At 40.2% G+C, this 23,389-nt stretch overlaps 2 protein-coding genes across 5 annotated transcripts in view; one reads left to right on the forward strand and one right to left on the reverse strand.

Annotated features, from left to right (window-relative positions):
• Nucleotides 1-5,331, forward strand: part of LOC134542674 (SUN domain-containing protein 2-like) — a 116,193-nt gene extending 110,862 nt beyond the window's left edge. For all 4 annotated transcript variants that reach the window (XM_063387113.1, XM_063387115.1, XM_063387112.1 and 1 more), the window contains one exon: nt 4,576-5,331. In XM_063387113.1, coding sequence (XP_063243183.1) covers nt 4,576-4,695 — 120 coding nt within the window. In that variant the 3' untranslated portion in view covers nt 4,696-5,331. The remainder of the gene's footprint in view (nt 1-4,575) is intronic.
• Nucleotides 5,332-10,705: 5,374 nt separating this feature from the next.
• LOC134542675 (BRISC and BRCA1-A complex member 1-like) lies at nt 10,706-21,546 on the reverse strand. The gene is made up of 2 exons (XM_063387116.1): nt 20,128-21,546; nt 10,706-14,417 (listed from the first exon to the last, which is right to left on the reverse strand). Exon 1 carries the CDS (start codon nt 21,134-21,136, stop codon nt 20,171-20,173), a length of 966 nt encoding a protein of 321 aa, XP_063243186.1. The 5' UTR covers nt 21,137-21,546; the 3' UTR covers nt 10,706-14,417; nt 20,128-20,170.
• Nucleotides 21,547-23,389: the final 1,843 nt, after the last annotated feature.

Consider the following 23,389-nt stretch of genomic DNA (forward strand, 5'->3'; position numbering starts at 1 on the left):
GATGGAGCTTAACACACAGCAAGAATAACTTGTTGCAAAGGTTGCCTGAGTGAGGCCTTGTAAAGCATATGCTACCACGGATTAATAACCACACACTATTCGGCATGCTAACGAAATTAGGCTCGTAAGTAGCGAGACAACACACACGATCAAAAATTCAAAGTGAAATACAAATTCAAATATTGAACCAAGACCCTAAAGCAATGCAAATTATACTAAAAACATAAAACTCTGATTGAGCAGAAATACAAAACATGTCAATTTAAACGTTATAAGCAAATTATTTAAGAGTATACAATCACAGTTGTCCAGGGATACGATTATTACGCCTTTACAAACGCTGAAAAACATAGCGGTCTCGTGGCCAGTGGACGTGTGTGCGCTCCTCACTATAAAGGTTTTTACCGTACTAGTACTAGTATTGTACTAGTAGTGTACGTGAGTCAACATTCATACCTATTTATTACTCTTAGAGTTTATACAAAAGGCTCCAAGAACCTCTTTAAATGATCTCCCAAAAAGACGGGATTAAACGAAATGGTAAGTCAAAACCAAGTTGCCATGGATACTTTCAAATTTGAGGAATTAATTAAAACTCTAAATTCATTTTTTAGAAAAGTGGATAAACTCAAAAAAGAGGATTTGGTGCTTAAATACATTGTGTATTGATTCAAGATCTGAAACTGCAGAAATTAAGCGTGAAATAAATATAATCAAGCAAAGTGTTGAATTAAAAGTTCTTATGACCTTTCATACAGTCAAATGATTAGGTACACATATTTAACAAGATGGCTGAAGGAGTGGGCTCTCTGGGTGTCACGGGTGTCGATGGTCTTACGAGATGCCTACTTTTGATATAGTAAATCAAACAGCTCGTCGACGAATAAGGCTTCACCAAGTCCATGACCAATGGAAACACTGATCACAAAACAACCAATAATGAACAAAAGAAAACTCCAATGACAATACGTATTAGAAATATTTCTAGGCTACAAACACTTACCGAATAAACGTACAAAAAGAAAAGGCTTTCTTTGTTACACATTTCGAGCTGTCAGTCCAAGAGCAAGAGGTTGTCGATTACATGACTAATATAAAGGCAATATTTACACTTTATAGAAAGTAAATATTTAATTTCCTTTAATATTTATTTTGTTTAGTTACATTTTATTCCGTATGTTTATATTTGTAATCTATGATTAATTCAGACTGTAAATTTCTTTGGTTATCGTTTTGTCTATGTATTACTCTATGTTAATTTTTATTTTAAAATATTGTCAAGGCTAGCATAGCAGTATTTTTTGAAACCACTATTAATTTAAAGATGAACACGTAAGTAATGGTTAGTAATTTTACTAGTTTTTGTTTTAACAACAAACTAAAGAAAGAAAATCATTTACTAGTGACGGGGAAAATATTCTTTTAAAACGAATTGAGACTTGATTAAGACAACAGCTAGAACGCAACGATTTTGACATTGATTTATAATTGAATATTTATAGAAGATTGAAAATGGTTATTAATGCCAATATTAACTGAGATTTGGAAGAAAATAGTAATTTTAATCGACGAAGATAAGACTCGGACATCAAGATTTTAAATAATTACTTAAGTAGAGAAGTCGACAAATATCCATGTTCAAGAGATCGTCAAATGACTTTAATTTGCTTTGAAACTACGAAGATTAAATGCCGTTTACAATTCCGAAGAAAGAAGAATCCTGTCGAAGATTGAAAAGTCGCAGTTCGAGCCCGGGAAGGATGACCGTCGCGCAGTCCAGCCCAGTTGCAGCCCATAGTCTGAAGGATGGAGTCGTGACGGCGCGTATTCCTGCCGCACGCTAGAGGACGGAGGAGCAACACTAACATCGCAGTCCTGGATGAGTCGAACCAAGGAGTCTCCGAGAACCTACACGTCTCGTGGGTATCCTGCAGCAAGGTTTGGTCCCTTACCCCATCAACCGAAGACTCGCTGAATATAGAAGTACCCTAACGAATTACAATTTAAACAAGACAAACATTTTTCGCAGAACTAGAATCTGTTATAGTATATTGAATATTCTTTGTAAAGGAAACCGAATAACTTGTTCATCTTTAGATTTACAAATCAAATTCCGGAATCCCGATCCCGATCTAGATAGTATTAACGAGTATAGATGGAATTTGATATTGGAATAACGTATTGCTATTTTGGTTGACTGGTACTGCAAGTTACGTACCCAGTAGTCCACGTTCTACCGGACTGAAGTTAGTTAAAATAAATAACATCCAAATAATTAACATTTGATTGTAAAGATAATGCACACAAGTGAAAGAATTGTTAGATGCTTTGAAGTTGAGAGTAATAACAAATTCCATCTGTAGTTTAAAATAAATTATTTTAAGTTAAGATTATTTACCGTATTTACTCGTGTATAGCGCGCCCTCGTGTATAGCGCGCACCACGATTTTTGCAACTAATTCCAAAGAAAAAAAAATTGAAATTTTTTTTTCCCCCATAAATAAATTTTACTAACATTTTGTGGTACCTGATTATTTAAATTGATGTGTGGTGATGCGTCAGGAAAATACATAAACTCTGCTGTCTAAACGGAAGATAATGAAGCGCTATATCGTCACAACTGGTACGTGGAAGGAAGGAAGGAAGGGAGGGAGGCGTGCCGCGCTACGTTGCTAAGCTGGCGCGGAGAACTTGATGACTCACCGGTGAGGAATGGAGGAAGCGAAGAAGTTGCCGGGGGGGGGGGGGGGGAACTGTTGACAACATTCTCTCTTTCTCTCTCTCTCTTTTTACTAGCTTCTGAGCTGGCTTTCTGTAAAGGGGGGAGGTCTAAAAATAAACAAGATACCATGATGTGCGAGCTTGCGCGCGCGCGCGCGTGTGTGTGTGTGTGTGTGTGTGTGAAACAGAGGCCTTGTTGCTTGTGCGTGTGTGTGGGGGCTGGCCAGAAACGTCACCCGTCACCGGGCAGTTAACGACTTCCACTCCTCCTCCCAGCCTCACCCCATCACTTTTTTTTTTCCGTGTATAGCGCGCATCCTTATTTTTTTCCTTTACTTGAGGGGAAAAAAGGGCGCGCTATACACGAGTATATACGGTATATAAAGTGTGATTTTGTGCATGTCAAAGTGTATTGTCACCGTCGTCACAAACATTACACACAAATATAAACGGTACCGTTGAATTTGTTTACACTTTATTCCAAAGTCTATTCACGATATTAGTATTTAAATACTTTTGACACACTTTACCTTGACTTTCAGACACAAGCTTCTAGATACAATTCTTAAAACTGAGAGAGGTAGGCTAGAGAAACCGAAATTATTAAATACATTAAATAATTTCAATATTTACACTAGCTGACTCAACACTAATTAACTTAATCTTTCTCAAGCTCCGCACCAAACACAAAACGTACCTATGCTTCGTTCCATATATCAGTTCTGGAAGAGAACTTTAATGGTATAAATAACATTGTCTTTGGGCCCAGCGGCTTTCTAATGAGAACATTCTACGTGAAACTGCTTCAGAACTATGATAACCCGGAATAGAAGCTGTTTGGATTAAAATTGAAATTACTCCAAACAATTTGTTAACATTAGGCAGTGTCTATCTTCCCCCAAACACAACTCCCAATACTTGTGCTAAGTAAGCAACTCAAAGCTCTAGAAGATAAACTCACCAACTGATCATACATCTGATAATACAAGGTGACTTCAATTTTCCCGGTATCGATTGGTTTAATATTTCCACTATTACACATTCTCAAATCAAAGCCAAGGTCAGGTGATCTTCCGTAGCCGGAATTGTCAGGCATTTTCATAGGTACCTAGTCAGGGAATTTTTATAACGATGTTACTGAAAAATTAAATTTCTAGAAGAGAGTTATTTTGATTTGTTCTAGTTCCACATCTTCCGTCTTGCCAACCTGTATCAAAGTTTTACAAAACCTTTTCTCCCATCCTGTTTTGCTTGTGTCTTTCGTTGCCTCGAACAGCTTGATGACTGGAGAAGAGCGGTGAAGTGTGCTTCATTGAGGGTTCAGTTACATGGAATTACGGAAAAGGTCGTTTGTACCACCTACTTTGACTGCTTCGTTTAGAGGCAATAAATATCCATCTGTACCTTCTTCTCCGTTAAGCTCGCTTTGAATCATCTCACAAACTGCACATGACATCTCCAATTCATAAATTACACTCCGCCACGTCCCAGGGGTAAATAATTCTGAGCTGTGGTTAAATGAGTTAAAACATGGTTTAAAACAATTTTGTCTCATCTGCCATTAGGATGCCCGAGTTGGATTTGAGTAGTTTACTGTTAGTTCTAGGGAAACAATGAAACGCTAGTGATACGTAAATGATACAAACCTGAAATGATCTATGATTGTGCAATTACAGTGATGCTCGATCATGCATTCCGGAAGAAAACCTGATTGGTTTTTTGCAGAAATTATTAAATATATACATTTTTTGTTAGGAAATTATTAATTCAGCACATAACTGTAACTTATCGTGCCGTTTGATTCTAACACTTGATATAATGAAATGATGAAGGTACCAAGTGCACGTGTTGCAGAACGCAGAGTTTGCCGGGGCGACCAGAATGGTGCAGCTGTCCGTGCTGGAGAACCACGGCCACCCCGCCTACACCTGCATCTACCGCTTCCGCGTCCACGGCCAGGAGCCGGCCGCCTAGCCTGCCGGTCACATTCCCATTCCGATTTAACTGGATTCCCAACTCCTCACTGGAGCTGTGCCCAGTCGAGTGGGTGTTCACCATGTCTGCTGATATTTGATACGGCCATAATTTTTGGCAGATGGCCGCTAAAACTTAAAACTAAATAAAGTGGCTGCCACGCGACTACTCACTTTTCTAAATTTTTGAAATTGTGTTTTAAGAACTTTAGTATGCAATTAGTTGCAAAGATACAAACAAGTGTTCAGCATAAAAGTGGTGGAGATGAAGCCTGGCCCAAATAAGAGGCCAGTTTGAACAGTTTTCGCCCTGTGCCACGTGCATCTCACCATCTCTGCACGTCTGTCTGTCTGTGTACTCATCAAACATGAACTACTACCCTGCTCTGTTTATTGTTATACTTCTCAAGTGGTGCCTTGTTGACTCCTCGTGACCTTCTTTCTGCTACCAGCATCACCACCTGTGTCCATTATGTCAACATCTAACTGCTTGGTTTCAATGCTTTAGAATGATCAAGAATGTGGAAATTTTTATGTGACCCATGACAATGTGAATATTTTTTTTTATAATTTTAAATCCTAGGAAACAACTGTTCATGAAATGTAAAAATGATTAAATTGCTTTGCAACTCGTGAATATTTTGCAAATTCATTTAAAACATGGCAGTTTCCACACTCAAGTTATTTTTCTTCAGGATTATTCCCAAAAGACAAGAATAAATTTCAGGAAACATGTCGCAAGAGCACAGCAGCCACCCTGCGAGAGCGATAGTGCAGAACCACGCCTCCATAACATATTTTAAAAACTAAAACACACTTTCTAGGTCGTATAAACTAAAAAGTAAAACATAATCTTTAATATTAAGTAATTTGTTTAAAAGCGAAAGAGTTAACTACAACTCTGTACAAGGTAATTTTTTTTTTAATAAGCGTAAAATAAGAATCAAGTAATAAACAAAAGAATGAATTTTAATGAAGGAAAAAAGTGTGGTGCTTGCTCTCTTCTTTCACTTTCATAGTGACTCTGTCCTAAAGAATAGCATATGTGGTAGAAACTTTAAGACGTCTGATATGAAGCGTGTGTTGCTCTCTTCTTTCATTTTCTTAATGATTCTGTCCTAACGTATTGAAATTAGTGTTAAAAAATTTAAGACAACTGATATCAAGCACTCCACGCTTGTTTTTCATTAAAATTACTCTATGATAATACTGAAAGTCAATATTATATAAATTTTGTGATATGTTTCTCCAAAGTGACCCAGTTACTAATATTTTTGAGAAAAAGAATATTTCTTTGAAAAGGGCTCCTGAGACAGCGAGAGAGAAAATCCCACTTTGTAATACTCCTTGAAATGCACCACAAAATCAATTTTCAGAGTCCCGAAAATTTTGGGAGCAATTGACACCCCCCACCACCCCTCCAAGGAGGTCTGATGTTGCCCGAAGACCCTGGAAGCGGGTCAAATGTACCTACTTCAATTTTCCCGAATTTCTTAAAATCGGGGGCAAATGACTTCTCCTTGGGATGGGGAGGGGGTTCAGGACCACGAATGGCACGGAAACACTCCAATCGAAAAAGAATCAATTTTTTGAAATTTTCAAAATTGTGTGTTTTACCCCCCTCCCCTGCAATGAGGGGGGCAGTCGACTTTGGGCAAATTTCCCACGATGCCCCGGACTCACGGATATACACAAAAAGCATGGTTATTGCTCATTGCACGAAAGTAGTGGTTTTTTTTTTGCCCTTACGCCCCTCTCCCCACCTCTCTCTACGGGTGTCATGAAATTATTGTTATGTCATCGTGATCACATATACTTGCAAAGTTTCAAATCGATACGACAGTTAGAAGAAGGTTAAATTTGACTTACAAATTTTGTTACATAGTTATATGTGAAACTAAAAATAGCATGATTGTTAAAAATACCGCCAAATGAGATGGGTGAGAAGAAATCATGTTCACTAATGGCTTGCAAACCTAAATGTTTGTTGCTCGTGAGGAAGAGGATACTTGGTTAAATGGGGGGGGGGGGGATGTGTGTGTTTCAGCAGTCCTCGCACAAGGACTTCCTTACTTTCTCCCTCTACCAACTTACCAAATAAGAAAGTAGTAGTTCCCTGTATTTGAAACCACAGAGCCTACTCCAATATAAAATAAACAGCTTTAGTCATTGTGGTTTTTTTATTTTGCCTATCAGAGAATTTTTTGTCTCTATGTTGGACCTCATGTAATGTAGTGTAATTGTTGTACTTGTATCGTGTGTATTATGTAACCTCATCATGTCCTTGTCGTACCACGTCAACCGTTGAACGTACAATTAAACGCAAAGTAATTTGAAGATAGTGTTTTCTTTGGTAGTCAGAACACCTACAACCAGCTAGGAATCAGTTTAGGGCCAGTGTTCCCTATCTAGCGTAGCACTCCCACACTCCAGTAACACCGCCGCCGACTACGAGCTAGCCTGCGCAAGTCACCGGTCCCACTGGGCTCCTCCTGGGTCTGCAGTTCAAGACCCCAGGTGACAGCATCCTTAGGGCCAGTGTTCCCTATCTAGCGTAACACTCCCACACTCCAGTAACACCGCCGCCGACTACGAGCTAGCCTGTGCAAGTCACCGGTCCCACTGGGCTCCTCCTGGGTCTGCAGTTCAAGACCCCAGGTGACGGCATCCTTAGGGCCAGTGTTCCCTATCTAGCGTAGCACTCCCACACTCCAGTAACACCGCCGCCGACTACGAGCTAGCCTGCGCAAGTCACCGGTCCCACTGGGCTCCTCCTGGGTCTGCAGTTCAAGACCCCAGGTGACGGCATCCTTAGGGCCAGTGTTCCCTATCTAGCGTAGCACTCCCACACTCCAGTAACACCGCCGCCGACTACGAGCTAGCCTGCGCAAGTCACCGGTCCCACTGGGCTCCTCCTGCGTCTGCAGTTCAAGACCCCAGGTGACAGCATCCTTAGGGCCAGTGTTCCCTATCTAGCGTAGCACTCCCACACTCCAGTAACACCGCCGCCGACTACGAGCTAGCCTGCGCAAGTCACCGGTCCCACTGGGCTCCTCCTGGGTCTGCAGTTCAAGACCCCAGGTGACGGCATCCTTAGGGCCAGTGTTCCCTATCTAGCGTAACACTCCCACACTCCAGTAACACCGCCGCCGACTACGAGCTAGCCTGCGCAAGTCACCGGTCCCACTGAGCTCCTCCTGGGTCTGCAGTTCAAGACCCCAGGTGACAGCATCCTTAGGGCCAGTGTTCCCTATCTAGCGTAGCACTCCCACACTCCAGTAACACCGCTGCCGACTACGAGCTAGCCTGCGCAAGTCACCGGTCCCACTGGGCTCCTCCTGGGTCTGCAGTTCAAGACCCCAGGTGACAGCATCCTTAGGGCCAGTGTTCCCTATCTAGCGTAACACTCCCACACTCCAGTAACACCGCCGCCGACTACGAGCTAGCCTGTGCAAGTCACCGGTCCCACTGGGCTCCTCCTGGGTCTGCAGTTCAAGACCCCAGGTGACGGCATCCTTAGGGCCAGTGTTCCCTATCTAGCATAACACTCCCACACTCCAGTAACACCGCCGCCGACTACGAGCTAGCCTGTGCAAGTCACCGGTCCCACTGGGCTCCTCCTGGGTCTGCAGTTCAAGACCCCAGGTGACGGCATCCTTAGGGCCAGTGTTCCCTATCTAGCGTAACACTCCCACACTCCAGTAACACCGCTGCCGACTACGAGCTAGCCTGCGCAAGTCACCGGTCCCACTGGGCTCCTCCTGGGTCTGCAGTTCAAGACCCCAGGTGACAGCATCCTTAGGGCCAGTGTTCCCTATCTAGCGTAACACTCCCACACTCCAGTAACACCGCCGCCGACTACGAGCTAGCCTGTGCAAGTCACCGGTCCCACTGGGCTCCTCCTGGGTCTGCAGTTCAAGACCCCAGGTGACAGCATCCTTAGGGCCAGTGTTCCCTATCTAGCGTAACACTCCCACACTCCAGTAACACCGCCGCCGACTACGAGCTAGCCTGTGCAAGTCACCGGTCCCACTGGGCTCCTCCTGGGTCTGCAGTTCAAGACCCCAGGTGACAGCATCCTTAGGGCCAGTGTTCCCTATCTAGCGTAACACTCCCACACTCCAGTAACACCGCCGCCGACTACGAGCTAGCCTGCGCAAGTCACCGGTCCCACTGGGCTCCTCCTGGGTCTGCAGTTCAAGACCCCAGGTGACGGCATCCTTAGGGCCAGTGTTCCCTATCTAGCGTAGCACTCCCACACTCCAGTAACACCGCCGCCGACTACGAGCTAGCCTGCGCAAGTCACCGGTCCCACTGGGCTCCTCCTGGGTCTGCAGTTCAAGACCCCAGGTGACGGCATCCTTAGGGCCAGTGTTCCCTATCTAGCGTAACACTCCCACACTCCAGTAACACCGCCGCCGACTACGAGCTAGCCTGCGCAAGTCACCGGTCCCACTGGGCTCCTCCTGGGTCTGCAGTTCAAGACCCCAGGTGACGGCATCCTTAGGGCCAGTGTTCCCTATCTAGCGTAGCACTCCCACACTCCAGTAACACCGCTGCCGACTACGAGCTAGCCTGCGCAAGTCACCGGTCCCACTGAGCTCCTCCTGGGTCTGCAGTTCAAGACCCCAGGTGACAGCATCCTTAGGGCCAGTGTTCCCTATCTAGCGTAGCACTCCCACACTCCAGTAACACCGCTGCCGACTACGAGCTAGCCTGCGCAAGTCACCGGTCCCACTGGGCTCCTCCTGGGTCTGCAGTTCAAGACCCCAGGTGACAGCATCCTTAGGGCCAGTGTTCCCTATCTAGCGTAACACTCCCACACTCCAGTAACACCGCCGCCGACTACGAGCTAGCCTGTGCAAGTCACCGGTCCCACTGGGCTCCTCCTGGGTCTGCAGTTCAAGACCCCAGGTGACGGCATCCTTAGGGCCAGTGTTCCCTATCTAGCGTAACACTCCCACACTCCAGTAACACCGCCGCCGACTACGAGCTAGCCTGTGCAAGTCACCGGTCCCACTGGGCTCCTCCTGGGTCTGCAGTTCAAGACCCCAGGTGACGGCATCCTTAGGGCCAGTGTTCCCTATCTAGCGTAACACTCCCACACTCCAGTAACACCGCCGCCGACTACGAGCTAGCCTGCGCAAGTCACCGGTCCCACTGGGCTCCTCCTGGGTCTGCAGTTCAAGACCCCAGGTGACAGCATCCTTAGGGCCAGTGTTCCCTATCTAGCGTAACACTCCCACACTCCAGTAACACCGCCGCCGACTACGAGCTAGCCTGCGCAAGTCACCGGTCCCACTGGGCTCCTCCTGGGTCTGCAGTTCAAGACCCCAGGTGACGGCATCCTTAGGGCCAGTGTTCCCTATCTAGCGTAGCACTCCCACACTCCAGTAACACCGCCGCCGACTACGAGCTAGCCTGCGCAAGTCACCGGTCCCACTGGGCTCCTCCTGGGTCTGCAGTTCAAGACCCCAGGTGACGGCATCCTTAGGGCCAGTGTTCCCTATCTAGCGTAGCACTCCCACACTCCAGTAACACCGCCGCCGACTACGAGCTAGCCTGCGCAAGTCACCGGTCCCACTGGGCTCCTCCTGGGTCTGCAGTTCAAGACCCCAGGTGACGGCATCCTTAGGGCCAGTGTTCCCTATCTAGCGTAGCACTCCCACACTCCAGTAACACCGCCGCCGACTACGAGCTAGCCTGCGCAAGTCACCGGTCCCACTGGGCTCCTCCTGCGTCTGCAGTTCAAGACCCCAGGTGACGGCATCCTTAGGGCCGTGTCAATATCACAAAGACAGCTCTGCTACAATGTATACAGGATCAAGCTACAGCTAGCCAGGGCGGCAACAACACTTGGCCCATGTCTTGTGGAAAACAGTCTCGGCTACACTAAGTACACCCTACCTAATGTAACCTATAAACAGCCATTTCTCACAATCCATTACCAATTGTGAAATGCTGTTTTAAGGGTAAGTAGAGGAACGCCTGAAGTTTTTAAAACCACTACATTTGTACTTTCGTAATTTTTTTTATAGAAACCTGCAACTCTTACAATTTAAACAAAAATTTTCTCCACAGTTTTCAAACACATATTCATTTTTACCCAATGATTTTCCTGGGCATCTTAGCACACTCCACTTTCCAGTGTCTTGGAAACTAATTTCCTTGAGCTACAACTTTTCCATAGAAAACAAAGAAAAAGTATACAGAAATAGTATTTCCTGCCTACTAATATTCATTTACTATCTCACAAAACTGCGTTTTCGAATCCCATTTACAATATGAAAAAATATTATACTCCTGGCCATAACAAAAACTCGGAATATCATAGTACAAACTAACATGTCAGGTCTTGAAATTTTTTTTGTCATATGGACATACATTACATGAACATAATTAATCGTTGTATCTCCAAGTCTTTGTTATGTCCAGGATCTTTTGATGTACTACATTAAAACAGCAAGCATAGCGTACCATAGGATCAAATTATACATGATCATTCTAGCAAATTCAAGGGATAAACTTGGATTCGTGATAAGGAACTTTAACCTCAGACATAACCTAACTAACTTTTGCATGACTTTACAACATTTTTAATTTTACTGACTCAACATACCAATCTTTCATTCTTGGAAAATTTTCATTTGCACCTATTCCGAATTCCATAATTGGTGAAATCAAAGAATAAATACATTTTCCCACAGACAGCACAATTGTTTACATGCTAGGTATTCTCAAGAACCTGAATTAATATGTTCAATATCACCCAAATTTGAACATAAAACATATAACCCCGGTAACAAATTTTATGGAATTTGTAATAGTGGCATTACATTATCATCACACTAATTAACAAAAGTACCATTTACTGAATTTTAAATTTTTCTCTCAGAATGGTGCTTTCTCTATAAAATTACCTTTTACAATCCAGACTGAATTGAAAAATCCCCTTTTCAGAGCTAATAGGGCAGCATTTTAATTAGGTATGTAATTCACAAAAAATTATCTTAATTTATTTCTGGTAATTATGGAGCAAGTAACCTTTCCATAAAAAAATCAATATGCCTTTACTTATTTCCTGACACATTTTCCAGTCAGATTGCTCCAAGTAGTTTACAATTTTAAATTCATGTGGCATAAATTGTGAGAACGGTTGGTTAGGTTAGCTACATTAAAACTGTTAAAAAATATGCTGTTGATAATCCCTAACTATCCATTGTTCACACCATGTTCTGTATTGCATAACTAAGTTTACCTCTTCATGATGTATACATTCATTCTGATACATGATGCTTGCTGTTTTAATTTAGTACAAGATCCTGCACATAAAAGACATTGTGAATTAGAAAGAATTAGGATTGTAGATTGAAAAAAAAAAATCCTTTTCATTCGACTTTCAATCATAATTCATTATTATGGCAATATTTGTTGTTATGTTCAGGATTTTCTGACTATGTACTCAAAACAGCAAGCATCATGTACCACAGGATCAAGCCATCAGGATATTTCCATCAGGATCTTCCGACATACTGAACTAAAACAGCAAGCATCATGTACCACAGGATCAAACCAACAGGATCCAGGAATAAACTTCAATAGTATATGAAACTGAAGAATTAGCTAATTTTTAATTCTTATAGTTGGCTACACTTGTGCTACACAAGGTTATTCACGATCGCGGGTAAACAATGACTGGCGGTTCTAGTGTGAAAACACAGGTGTTGTAATGTAAACTTTAAACTGTTATTTTTCACGAACCAGTAGGAATTAAGAAACCATGTTTTCAGGGTATATTTGGGGATGTCTCTAGTACTTCAAAAACCATTTTCTGTTTTTATTTACTTTTCTTTCCCGGAAGCCGTGACGTTTTTACCACTCACCACCTCCAGCTATCTCAAAATTAGGTGGTGAGTGTACATACAGGTGGGTAGCAGGTCATGAAGTAATTTATAAGCAGTGTTCGATGTATTACCTGTTTTTTCTATTCATGTAAAAATCACAATATCTTTTGCACAACAGAACACAAAAAATTTTTTTAATGTACATCCAGAAAGGGGGAAAAACACGTACTCTTTTTATGAATTACATCCCGTGGTTGTGATAAATCACATTACATTGCCCGGATAAGTTCCGGGCAGCGATGGCTGGACAAAACCCTTTGTCGCCTCGCTGTGGGCTTTGCCTACGACTACGGTCAAAAAAAAAAAGAAAGTTCTAATTTATCAAAATGTCCGGGGGGAAAAAGTTATTAGGTGTCGCCCGGACCTTAGCCACAAAGTTGTACTTCAACAGAACATTACTATGTTATTCGAGCCATCGCCCAACCACGATCTCTTGTCCCGGTGCTCGAACAATGACTGATCTTACAGTCTTCCTTCCCTTTGTGCGGGCAGTGTCCTGGGCTCACTGACGTAATTCTCAGCCAATCACGGCGCATGGCAACAGAAACTTCCATAAAATGCTTTCTTCTGTTCCCACGACCAGCAATTTTCTATCTTTCTGTGATTCAAACCCTGGCGTGTGAAACAAAGCCTCTGTCGTGGAAATAACGAAGGAGAATTACATCAGCATGCCTTCCCACACAAAAAAGCCAGCAAAAAAAAAAATACTTGAAAATTAAACTAATAAATTATCAAAATTAAACCCAGTGAAATACGTTCACAATAACTTCTAAAAGGAAAAACTTTACATCTAACCTGAAATCTGACAAAACAATTTATAACAAATTATTAATACTGGATTGTATGAGGAAGGCTGTAATCTGGGTTGTTATATCTGATGCTGGTAAAGTAATGTAAGCTATAAACTATTATTTTTTTAACAAACTAGTAGGAATTATGTAACCATCCCTTCTGGGTAAATATAGGGATGTGTGTACTGCGTAAAAACCACATTTATAAATTTGTTTTCTTTCTATTCTAAAAAGCCACGATAATTACCAAGAAATTATGTCAGGTGTTGTGAAATTTTTTTCTTTCGTATTAAAATTACAATTATAATTCATAACAATCTAGGGATAAACTTACATGATATTGAACCTTTACCATATGCCCTCATCTTAGAAAAAACATAATTCTGAAAATAGTAGTTTTGAAAACTAATTGTCTTGAAAATTACTGTTCTAACCAACTGTTCTTACAATCATAGTTTTTTTTTTTTAAAGCTTAGGTCAGCCACATTAAAAATACAATGAAATATGTGTGGAATGTTGGTTAAGTTAGCTACATTAAAAATACTAAAATATGTGTGGACACTGGTTAGGTTAAATTTTATTTTATTTATTTATTTATTTATTCGTCTTTATTGGTGGCAAAGTTAAGGGCGCTACTCCTTTTCTTACACTTAACCACATTAAACATTACATTTACATTTCTCCAGATTAATAGTGCATATTAAAAAATAAAACAATAAAAGAATAGCAAAATAATACTCGATACAAAACAAACTTGAATGTAAACAAAATATACAAAGATTAACTAATTAACTAGAGATTGGCTCACACACCTGCTGACATGTAATTAAAGGTTGAGCGTCATCTGTTGCCAATATGATTCAGTGCAACGTCAATACCATTCACACGCTCGTTCTTACGGTAGGTGAGCCGCGGAGTGGTCGTGCTGAGAAGGTGCTTGAATTGCCTCGTCGCCCGGTTCAGCTGCTACTCGTGTACGGGGATTCCCAGCTCAGAGCTGCTTGTGGCTCGTGGCACGGCTACGGTGGCTGCAATGCATCAAGAGTAAGTGCGTGCGTATTCCGACTTTGGGCGAGTTTCAAGCATTTCAAATTATAGTAGACTACTGAGTTGGATAGTCTCGCGATTTCAAGGTTGAAAATAAATCTTGCACAGCAGTTTTGGAGCGTCTGCAGCTGCTTTGCCAGTTTGTATTTTATATCAGTAAAAAAAATAAATTGCAGTAATGAAAGTTAAGGCATAATTAAGGTTTGAACAAGGATAGTTTTAATAATAAGCAAAAGACAATTTTGGTAAATATGTAGTTGGGCGATATATGTTAAAAAAAAATTTTAATCCGAAAATACTTTTATTAATGCTCTTTAACATCCTCTTTTCATTAAACCCAGCGGAGATAAGAAATTCCAAATACTTTAGGAGATATTGAATTTTTTAATTTCATCACAATACCTGTGTATTCATGCGGCATTCACAATTGTTTCTTGTTTACAATGCATGGTGTAGCCATTTGTCACAGACACACATTTTTAATTTTATAATTTCATAGAAAATAACTTCTGTTGTATTCTACAGTATAGGGCGCTGTGGGGTAATTATGAGACAGTGAAAAATTTTAATGTTAAGTATCCAAAAGATTTGATTTTATAATTTATAAATGTGTGTTTGTATACCGACTGGCAATATCAGTTATCTGCAATGAATAAAATCTAATAGTATTGTAGTAAAAATTTGGTTGCCAAACACATACAACTTTCCCCTTTGAAAACTTTTTTTTCTTTTCTTCACAACTTTTTGTAAATTTTTTAAAAGTCAGAGCAATGGTAATGGTGGCACTAAAAATTCTAGACTTTTAAGATAAAACTACACAAAACAGGAAGCTTTACACCAATTGAGATATTAGTTATTCATGGTGAAAGTTATGGGGTAAATATGAGACACAAGGTGGGGAAATTTTGAGACAGCGACTGGGGTAATTTTGAAACATTCAGTTGTCATCTTGGACCAGCAAAATCATAATTTTTGTAGTTATAATTTGAGATTAGTTTGCTTAAGGATACTTGAAGTTACTTCAAATAGAATGTGGTGTTAAGAATTTGTTGGTCTATTTATATATAATTGTAAAACCATACACAACATTTAAAATAAGATAAAGTTTTAAACAATGTTACCAAAAAGAAAAGCAAAACTTCAGGCACAGAAGAAGAAGAAGAAGATGAGGAATGGATTGAGTGTGGTGATAGCCTAGATGACATAGATATTACAGGAGAAGTAGAAGACAATTTCATTCACGTGGAAAGTCTACAATCGTATAGCTCAGGTGATTATGTTTTGGTAATCTTCAAGGGTGGGAAAAGACAAACTGTGAACTATCGGTATGTGTGTGTCGTTCAAAATGTTTTGGACAGTGAAGATGTAGAAGTGATGGCAATGAAGAGTGTTGATGGACAGAAGGACTCTTTTAAATTGAAAGAAAATGATGTATCAGTAGTGAATTTGAATGATATCGTAGGTAAAGTACCACTACCAAGAATTCATCAAGTTGGTGACAGACTGAAATACACATTCCTCAAACCTGTTGATATATACGAGGCGTAGGCTTGGTGACAAATTTATTCCTTAATTTTAAACAGAATTGTATCACAATTTTTATCTAATTTAGGAACAAAAAATGTTTTGTGCTTGTTTTATCTATTAACAAATAAAAATTAGGTCTTAATTATGATGTACTAGTAACATAAGTACAGTCTAATGCATTGATAGAATTCTAAAATGAAATAACATGATGCATTGGTGGTGAATGAGAAATACATTTCTTTGGACAGTACCACAAACATTAATTTGGTGAATGACTAAAACACACATTTTCAAACTTTTCCATGTATTGACATGTTTCTTTATGTTTGGTGCCAAATTTATTGATTTGTTTTTATGTAGATGACTATTACAATTTTTTTCATCCAGTTTAGAGACCAAGAAATACTTTTTCTACTTATTTTGTCTCATAAATTTTTTTTTTTATTGTGTTTGTGTAGTCGCAGTGTGTTTAGAGTCATAAATTTTTTTTTCTTGCTGAGAATTTTACTATCTGTAAAATTTGTACATATAAAATAATATTTGCTCTGTCTCATGATTACCCACCCATTCTTCTCCTGTTACAAACAACAAAGATATACCAGTGTCTCAAAGTTACCCCATGGCTGTCTCATCATTGCCCCACAGGTCGGGTAATAATGAGACACTTATTTAAATTTTTTATTCATTATACATTAAGTGCACTTTAAAAATAACACTAACACATCAAAGCTATTGTACAGTATGTTGTACCACTATTTTTTCTAGCAAAATAAAATCAATGAGTGAAAAATTAGAGCAAAATATTTAAGATTTGTCTCACTATTACCCCACTTGACCCTACATGTTCTATGACATCTGTAGAGACCTATAAAAATGTTTTCATGAGTTGGTTACCATGAAAACCTTTTGTTATGTGCATTTTTATCTTTGGATTTGTTGTGACTTGCGGGTGCGAATTTCTGGCATACTAATTTATTTCTATAGTCTGTAATTTAGGCATCAGCAAGGTAAAAAAAAAATGTTATTGCCATTTTTGAACATTCAATTTTTTTTTATTTTCATAGTATAAAAGTAGTACAGTAACGGATATATACATGTAATTTGTGTTTTAATTCGTGTTCCCTTTCGGCTACACCATGTACTGAGAGACACCAACAAAGATATGTCATTTTCGGCTGTTTGTTTATTTCTGGTAATAAAAATTTATACTGAACTTCATATAAATGTATGTTATTTTGAATGACAACACAGTTTGCCAAAGAAACAAACAATTTACTTTTTGTGTGGTCAGAGTCAGCCCAGGCAACAACTGGAGTCATGTCTGGATCTAGTGAAGATGAGATATGATGATTACGAATTTGGTGCTGATGGTGACGCACGTCCAGCAGTATCAAATTTTGATCAGTTTTCTGTAGACTTTTGGAAGCAGCAGAAGAACCTGAGCAAGATCACAACAATGACAACACTAGTGACAATACAACTATTCACCATTTCAACGACGACTTCTTCGGGTTGGATATAGCAGAGGAAACTATCTGTGATGAACCATGTGAAGAGGACATTCCAGGACCCTCTACTTCAACAAATGAAAGAAGAAATGACAAGACAATACAAAAGTCAAAAGAAAGAAAGTATCTCAGGCACAACTTGATAGGGGAATCACATGGAAGAAAAAAGAACTGGGCTTGTCAGAAGAGCAGGTGATGTTTACTGGGAAGGAAGACCTGCCTCAAGAAATTTTAGATTTGGACACACCATTTAAATATTTCCAATATTTTTTCACAGAGGAGCTACAGGAAAAAATTGTGGAAGAATCAATACGGTACAGCTGCCAGGTAAACCCTGACAAGCCAGTCAATTTTACAAAGTCAGATTTACAAGCATATCTTGGAATATGCATTTTAACCAGCATAATGACTGCAAAGAATATCAGGACTTACTGGAACCCAAAGTTAGGACTGCCAACTATTCAGGAAACAATGCCGATCAACATATATGAGAAAATAAGACGATACCTTCACTTCAATAACAATGATACACTTGTGCCTCATAATCAAGAAGGACATGACAAGCTACACAAGATCAGACCAGTTCTTGACACATTGAAGAAACAGTTTTCCTGTGTTCCCCTGGAGGAAAGACTGGCTGTAGATGAGCAAATGTGTGCCACCAACTGCGGCAATACATGCCAGACAAGCCACATAAGTATGGCTACAAATTTTTTTGTTTTGAGTGGCATGAATGGATCTGCCTATGATTTTGAAATCTATACTGGGCAGGAAAATGCTGACCGCCTGAGACAGCTGAACGAACCTGACTTGGGTGCAAGCAGCAACATTGTTGTGCGCTTTTCAAGGCTAATTCCCAAACACGTAAATCACAAAATTTATTGTGATAATTATTACAACTCAATAGGTCTCCAAGTGTATTTGATGTCTCAGGGAATTTTGTGTTTAGGGACTGTTCGCGCAGACAGAATTCCCAACTGCAAATTCCCAATGCTGAAAACAGCAAAAGATATCAAGTCAATGCCTCGAGGCTCATCATTTGAGTATGTTGCATCTCTTGATGGGCAAGACATCGTATGTGATGTGGGTTGACAACAAGTGCGTAAGGATGTTGTCATCATATGCATGCTGGAACAAATCCAACCACAGAAGTCAAGAGATTCAACAGGTCTACAAAAGCTTACGAAGTTGTCAAGTGTCCCTTTGTCATCAGGGAATACAACAAACACATGGGCGGAGTGGACCTCCTCGATAGCCTACTTGGGGGACGCAAGATTATGATGAGGAGTCGTAAATGGTATTTTCGTATATTTTACCACCTGGTTGACTCGGCAGTGATCAGCGCATGGATTTTGTTTCTCAGGACGCACAAGGACAGCAGAAAGGACACCGGCGCTACAGCAGCATCAAACCCTATGAAGTTAGTTGAATTCAGAGCTGAATTAGGGGAAGCACTATACAACTCCTAAGCGTGGAAGGCCGCGGGTCCCGGAGAAAAAGAGGAAATCAGCAGTTGCTCCTGTACCACCCCAAGACGTGAGAAGGGATCAGGGGGGACATTGGCCTGTACACACTGAAGGAGCTGCAAGCAACGATGCAAGATGCCCAACTGCAAGGGGTTTCAGTCATTGAATGCGAAAAATGTATAAAGTGATATTGTGCCTAAACAATAAAAATAATTGTTTCAGGGCATACCATGTTTGCTATTCCAGCTGCTGGTTTTAACTCTAAATTTGGATTTCAGTTTTGTCAGAGTAGTTGTAACTTTGTATGCAAGGGATAGTGCAAATATTTTCTGCATTGGTTTTGTATTTTATTTTATTGTGTTTAAGTTTTTGTTTCATGAGCTACAGACATTTTTGCATTTGAAAAGATTTCAAAACTGTATTTATTTTATATGGAATATTGAGTTTGTAAATACTGTGAAGTTTTATTTTTATTATTTAAATATGTTTGCAGTTTTTGTAATAATTATTACTTCTGAATTCTAGTGTCTGTAAATATTCTTCGTAATATTTACTAGTAATCGTTTGATATTTTTGTAGTTGCACTAAGTAAGATTAATTTTTTTGTCTTATTATGTACTACCAATGGTTTTTCATTATGTTGTGGGATTTTTTTTGGTATATATTTATAATTTTATATAGCTTCATCAACATTTTAAAATACGGAATTATTATTAGTTCCAAAATATTATCCGAGGAAGTGTTTTGAGTGACATCGTGTAGTTGTAATATCCATGATGTAGCCGATTGTCACACTAATGATTTCAACTTTTTTTATTTAAAGGAAATAAATAAAAAAATTTTAAATATTTTTTTCTTCTCTAAAAACACCAGATACAACAAAAAAAAATTGTGACGGTCAAATGATTGCACAGGTCTTGTATTGCAAAGTAAGAACGGCAATATCTCCTAAGTATTTGTAATTTCTTATCTCCGCCGGGTTTTATGAAAAGAGGAAGTTAAAAAGCATAGAATATAATATTTTCGGAATTTAAAAATTTTTTTTAACAAATATCGCCCAACTATATATTTACCAAAAAAAATTTTTATCATCATAAGCAATGCATGAAGATGGCTACATTTATTTCAAATTTCCGATAACCTAACACCAACCATTCCCTCGATTTAACAGTGCTTTTAATACAGCAGACCTTGTTTCATATTGAGGATTGCTACTGTGGCTAGCTAGCGGGGCTAGTCGCAGTCGCCGGGCGGCCCGGGCAGCTGGTAGCTCGCCCGCCCCTGCTGCGGCCTCTGCAGCGGGTGAGCCAGCAGCCTGGCCATGCCGTTGTGCAGCTTGGTTGCGTCGCGAGCCACGTGCAGCACGTACGAGCGGCCCTTCTCGTCCAGCGCGCCCAGCCGCTCGAACACGTCCTGGCAGGGGTCCTCGTGCACGTACATCACGTCCGCCGTGAAGAACTCCGAGCTCAGCAGCTCCCGGGCGCGCGCCCCCTCGGACAGGAAGCGCGGCACGCAGCGGGCCCGGCTGTAGAACAGGATCATCCTGACGGTGTAGGGCGGCCGCGCCAGGTTGGCGGGGTCTGGCGCGGGCAGGCGCACGTGCTTGTGCACCTCGTCGAACAGCCTGGACAGGTCGAACACGTCTCCCGGCTCGGCGCTCAGCTCCAGCAGGTCGTCCAGCACCGCCGTCACCTCGCGCAGGTCCCGCGTGAAGTTCCTGAGCCACAGCGCGCCCTCCGCCTGCAGCAGCATCAGCGCGAACTCGTGGCTCCTGCCCAGCAGCTGCTTGTTGTGCACGAAGATCTGGATCACCCGCTTGATCATGTACAGCGGCCTGTAGGTCGCGCCGTTCGCTATCTTGAAGGGCGTGGTGCCCGCATCCTCGCACATGTCCACGCACAAGATTATTTTCTCCGCACAATTCACAGTGGGTAGTTTTCTGGGCGATGGTGCATCGCATTCCTTTGATTCGCTAAATCTGTTGAAGTTATCGCCCAAAAAATCACCATTGGTGCTTTGGTCTTCATTAAGAGAGCAGTTCGTTGAAGATGAATTGGAAGACGAATTAGATAAAGTTCTATCATTTACATTTACCGATACAGAATTTAACATATCCTGACAAGGAACGGATTTCTCTTCGCTCTCCGCCTTCTCGCCGACTATTTCCAAGCATGTCTTTCCTCCTGAACACTGCTCCATTTTTCAAAAACTTGTATTTTACCGAGCAGTAAGTACACAAAAATATTATCTCGCTGATTGTTATGAAGAACAGATACCCATAGATGCATGTTAGTATATATGGGAATCACCGAAACAGAAAGTGTTATAAAGGCCCTGTCACACTGTCAAATTTTAGCTTCCAACTCCTTCCAATATGTTGGATCCAATATCTTTGAGGGTTGTGACGTCACGTTCAACGTCACTATCGCAGCCATGTTTATTTGAGAGATTGAATGTCTAGAGTTTCCTTCAAATATTTTACGTATAGGACTGGTTCTAAAATATGTTGGATGTTGGATGGGATCAGCCAATCAGAGTTATCTAAAATAAAGCGGCCGCTTTTGTTTCCGTTTCCGAAGTGTAATAGTTTAAATATCAGCAATGGCGAATGGGAAAGAAATGCAGTAATTGAATTAATACTATTTTATTTCCTGCTGGAATATGTAATTGTTATTGTATATTTTCCTCCAATTGAATCTGTATGTACGGAAGTGCAGGTTAATATATTTGACTAAAAGAAGTTACTGTAGTTTTGGAATATTATGGTCCTTAAACCAGAAAACATCTTCTATTCAACTTACGATCATTATTTGATTGCTATACCAGTTTTGCTTATGTTCAGGTATTGTTGATACACTAAATTAAAACAGCAAGCATTGCGTACAAAATGTGCCATCAGGAATGAGGTATCAAAACTAGGATATGCATTTCGGAACTTTTACCTACAAATCCAAATTAATAACACCTAAAATAAATTTTAAAATATTTCAATTCAGAGACTTAATGTAACTAAAATTATTTTGGCTTACCTAATCAATCTTTCTTATAAGTCATTGTTCTCCTTATTTCACAATAGCTGCTTCTCTGTAAGTATTGTCTGGAATTTTCTGGAATATAGACTCATAATTTCCTGACAATAGATGGTACTGACTTATGTTAAAGCAGCATCTCTGAGTAAGCAAGTAGCTCTGGTGATTTGCAAGAAAGGCCTAGAAATATTAAAATTCTGCCTACGTGTTCACTTATTATTACCTATTTAAGTTTTGAAAGTAATACCATTTTTCGTGAATGTAAATATTTGTGTAGCAGATCCTTGTCAGTAAGCCTATACTTGCCAGGCTGTACGAAACAAGCATACCTGGTCTAATATCTCGTTAAAAAATTATTTTAAAGAGATAATGTGACTGAGGTGAAGTTAGCTTAAAGGCTCAGGTTGAGGTTTGTAACAGTAAATACACTTAATTCAAAATAAAACAAAATTGCCAATTTCTAAACACAGCAAAAATTAACACATTCACTTTAAAGTATAGGAACAATTTTGATGAAATACAAGTGAAAGTGTCCATACAACAGCAGCTAGTTGGGTGAGAAAATAAGCGGGAATGAGAAGGGATATGCCTACTTGCAGATTTACATTTAATTATATGTTTTATTCTTACTAAACATACCTTTAAATATTGTTTTTGAAGAGCACTATAAATTGCACTACAAATTTCAGGTAAAAATTTTGAGATGGTGTTGTGTGGAATACTTGTAGAGAACATAAGGGACTTAAATGATTCCCCTGTCGCCAAAAATCTTAATGTAACTGCCAGCCTCTGCTTTGCTGGTATAGACTGGCACAAATGAGTATCCTTCTTTGCAATGCGAGACTCCACAATTGAAAGAAGAAAATCAAAACTTTCAGAATCCATTATTACATAGTTCGGAAATGAATCGGCATCTTCGTATCGAAGTTCATGACAAAAAGGGGTAAAACACCATTTGTTTGCCGGGAAAGTATCCACTGTCTCGTCCACCATCTGCGTTTCTTTTTCTTAGATTTCTCTTCTAGTTTACTGAGACTTGCTACAATTGCAATTACAGCTACAGCTTTTGAAACACTTTGATGCTCTTAATGCAGGCATTGCAAACACCTGGAAAACGTAAATTTTAAACTGTGTATGATCACAATATACCTAAATTGGAATATAACTTACTTAAAAAAGCCCGCGTTCCTTGACCCAAAATTTGTTTTTTGATTCTAAATACTGTCATTTACAGTTCTCTACAGAATGTTTGGTAAAACGAGCTCATTCAAAGAAAATTGATAGTGTGAAATGACTTCAAATATATTTTACATTGCTCGTCAAATAATATTGAATACAATATATTTGAAGACGTATTTAATCCAAAATCACCCTTCAAATTTTGTTGTCCAATTTATTGGATACAATATATTTGACAGTGTGA

This window comes from Bacillus rossius (genome assembly GCF_032445375.1).
Source record: "Bacillus rossius redtenbacheri isolate Brsri chromosome 9 unlocalized genomic scaffold, Brsri_v3 Brsri_v3_scf9_1, whole genome shotgun sequence".
Lineage (NCBI taxonomy): Eukaryota > Metazoa > Arthropoda > Insecta > Phasmatodea > Bacillidae > Bacillus > Bacillus rossius.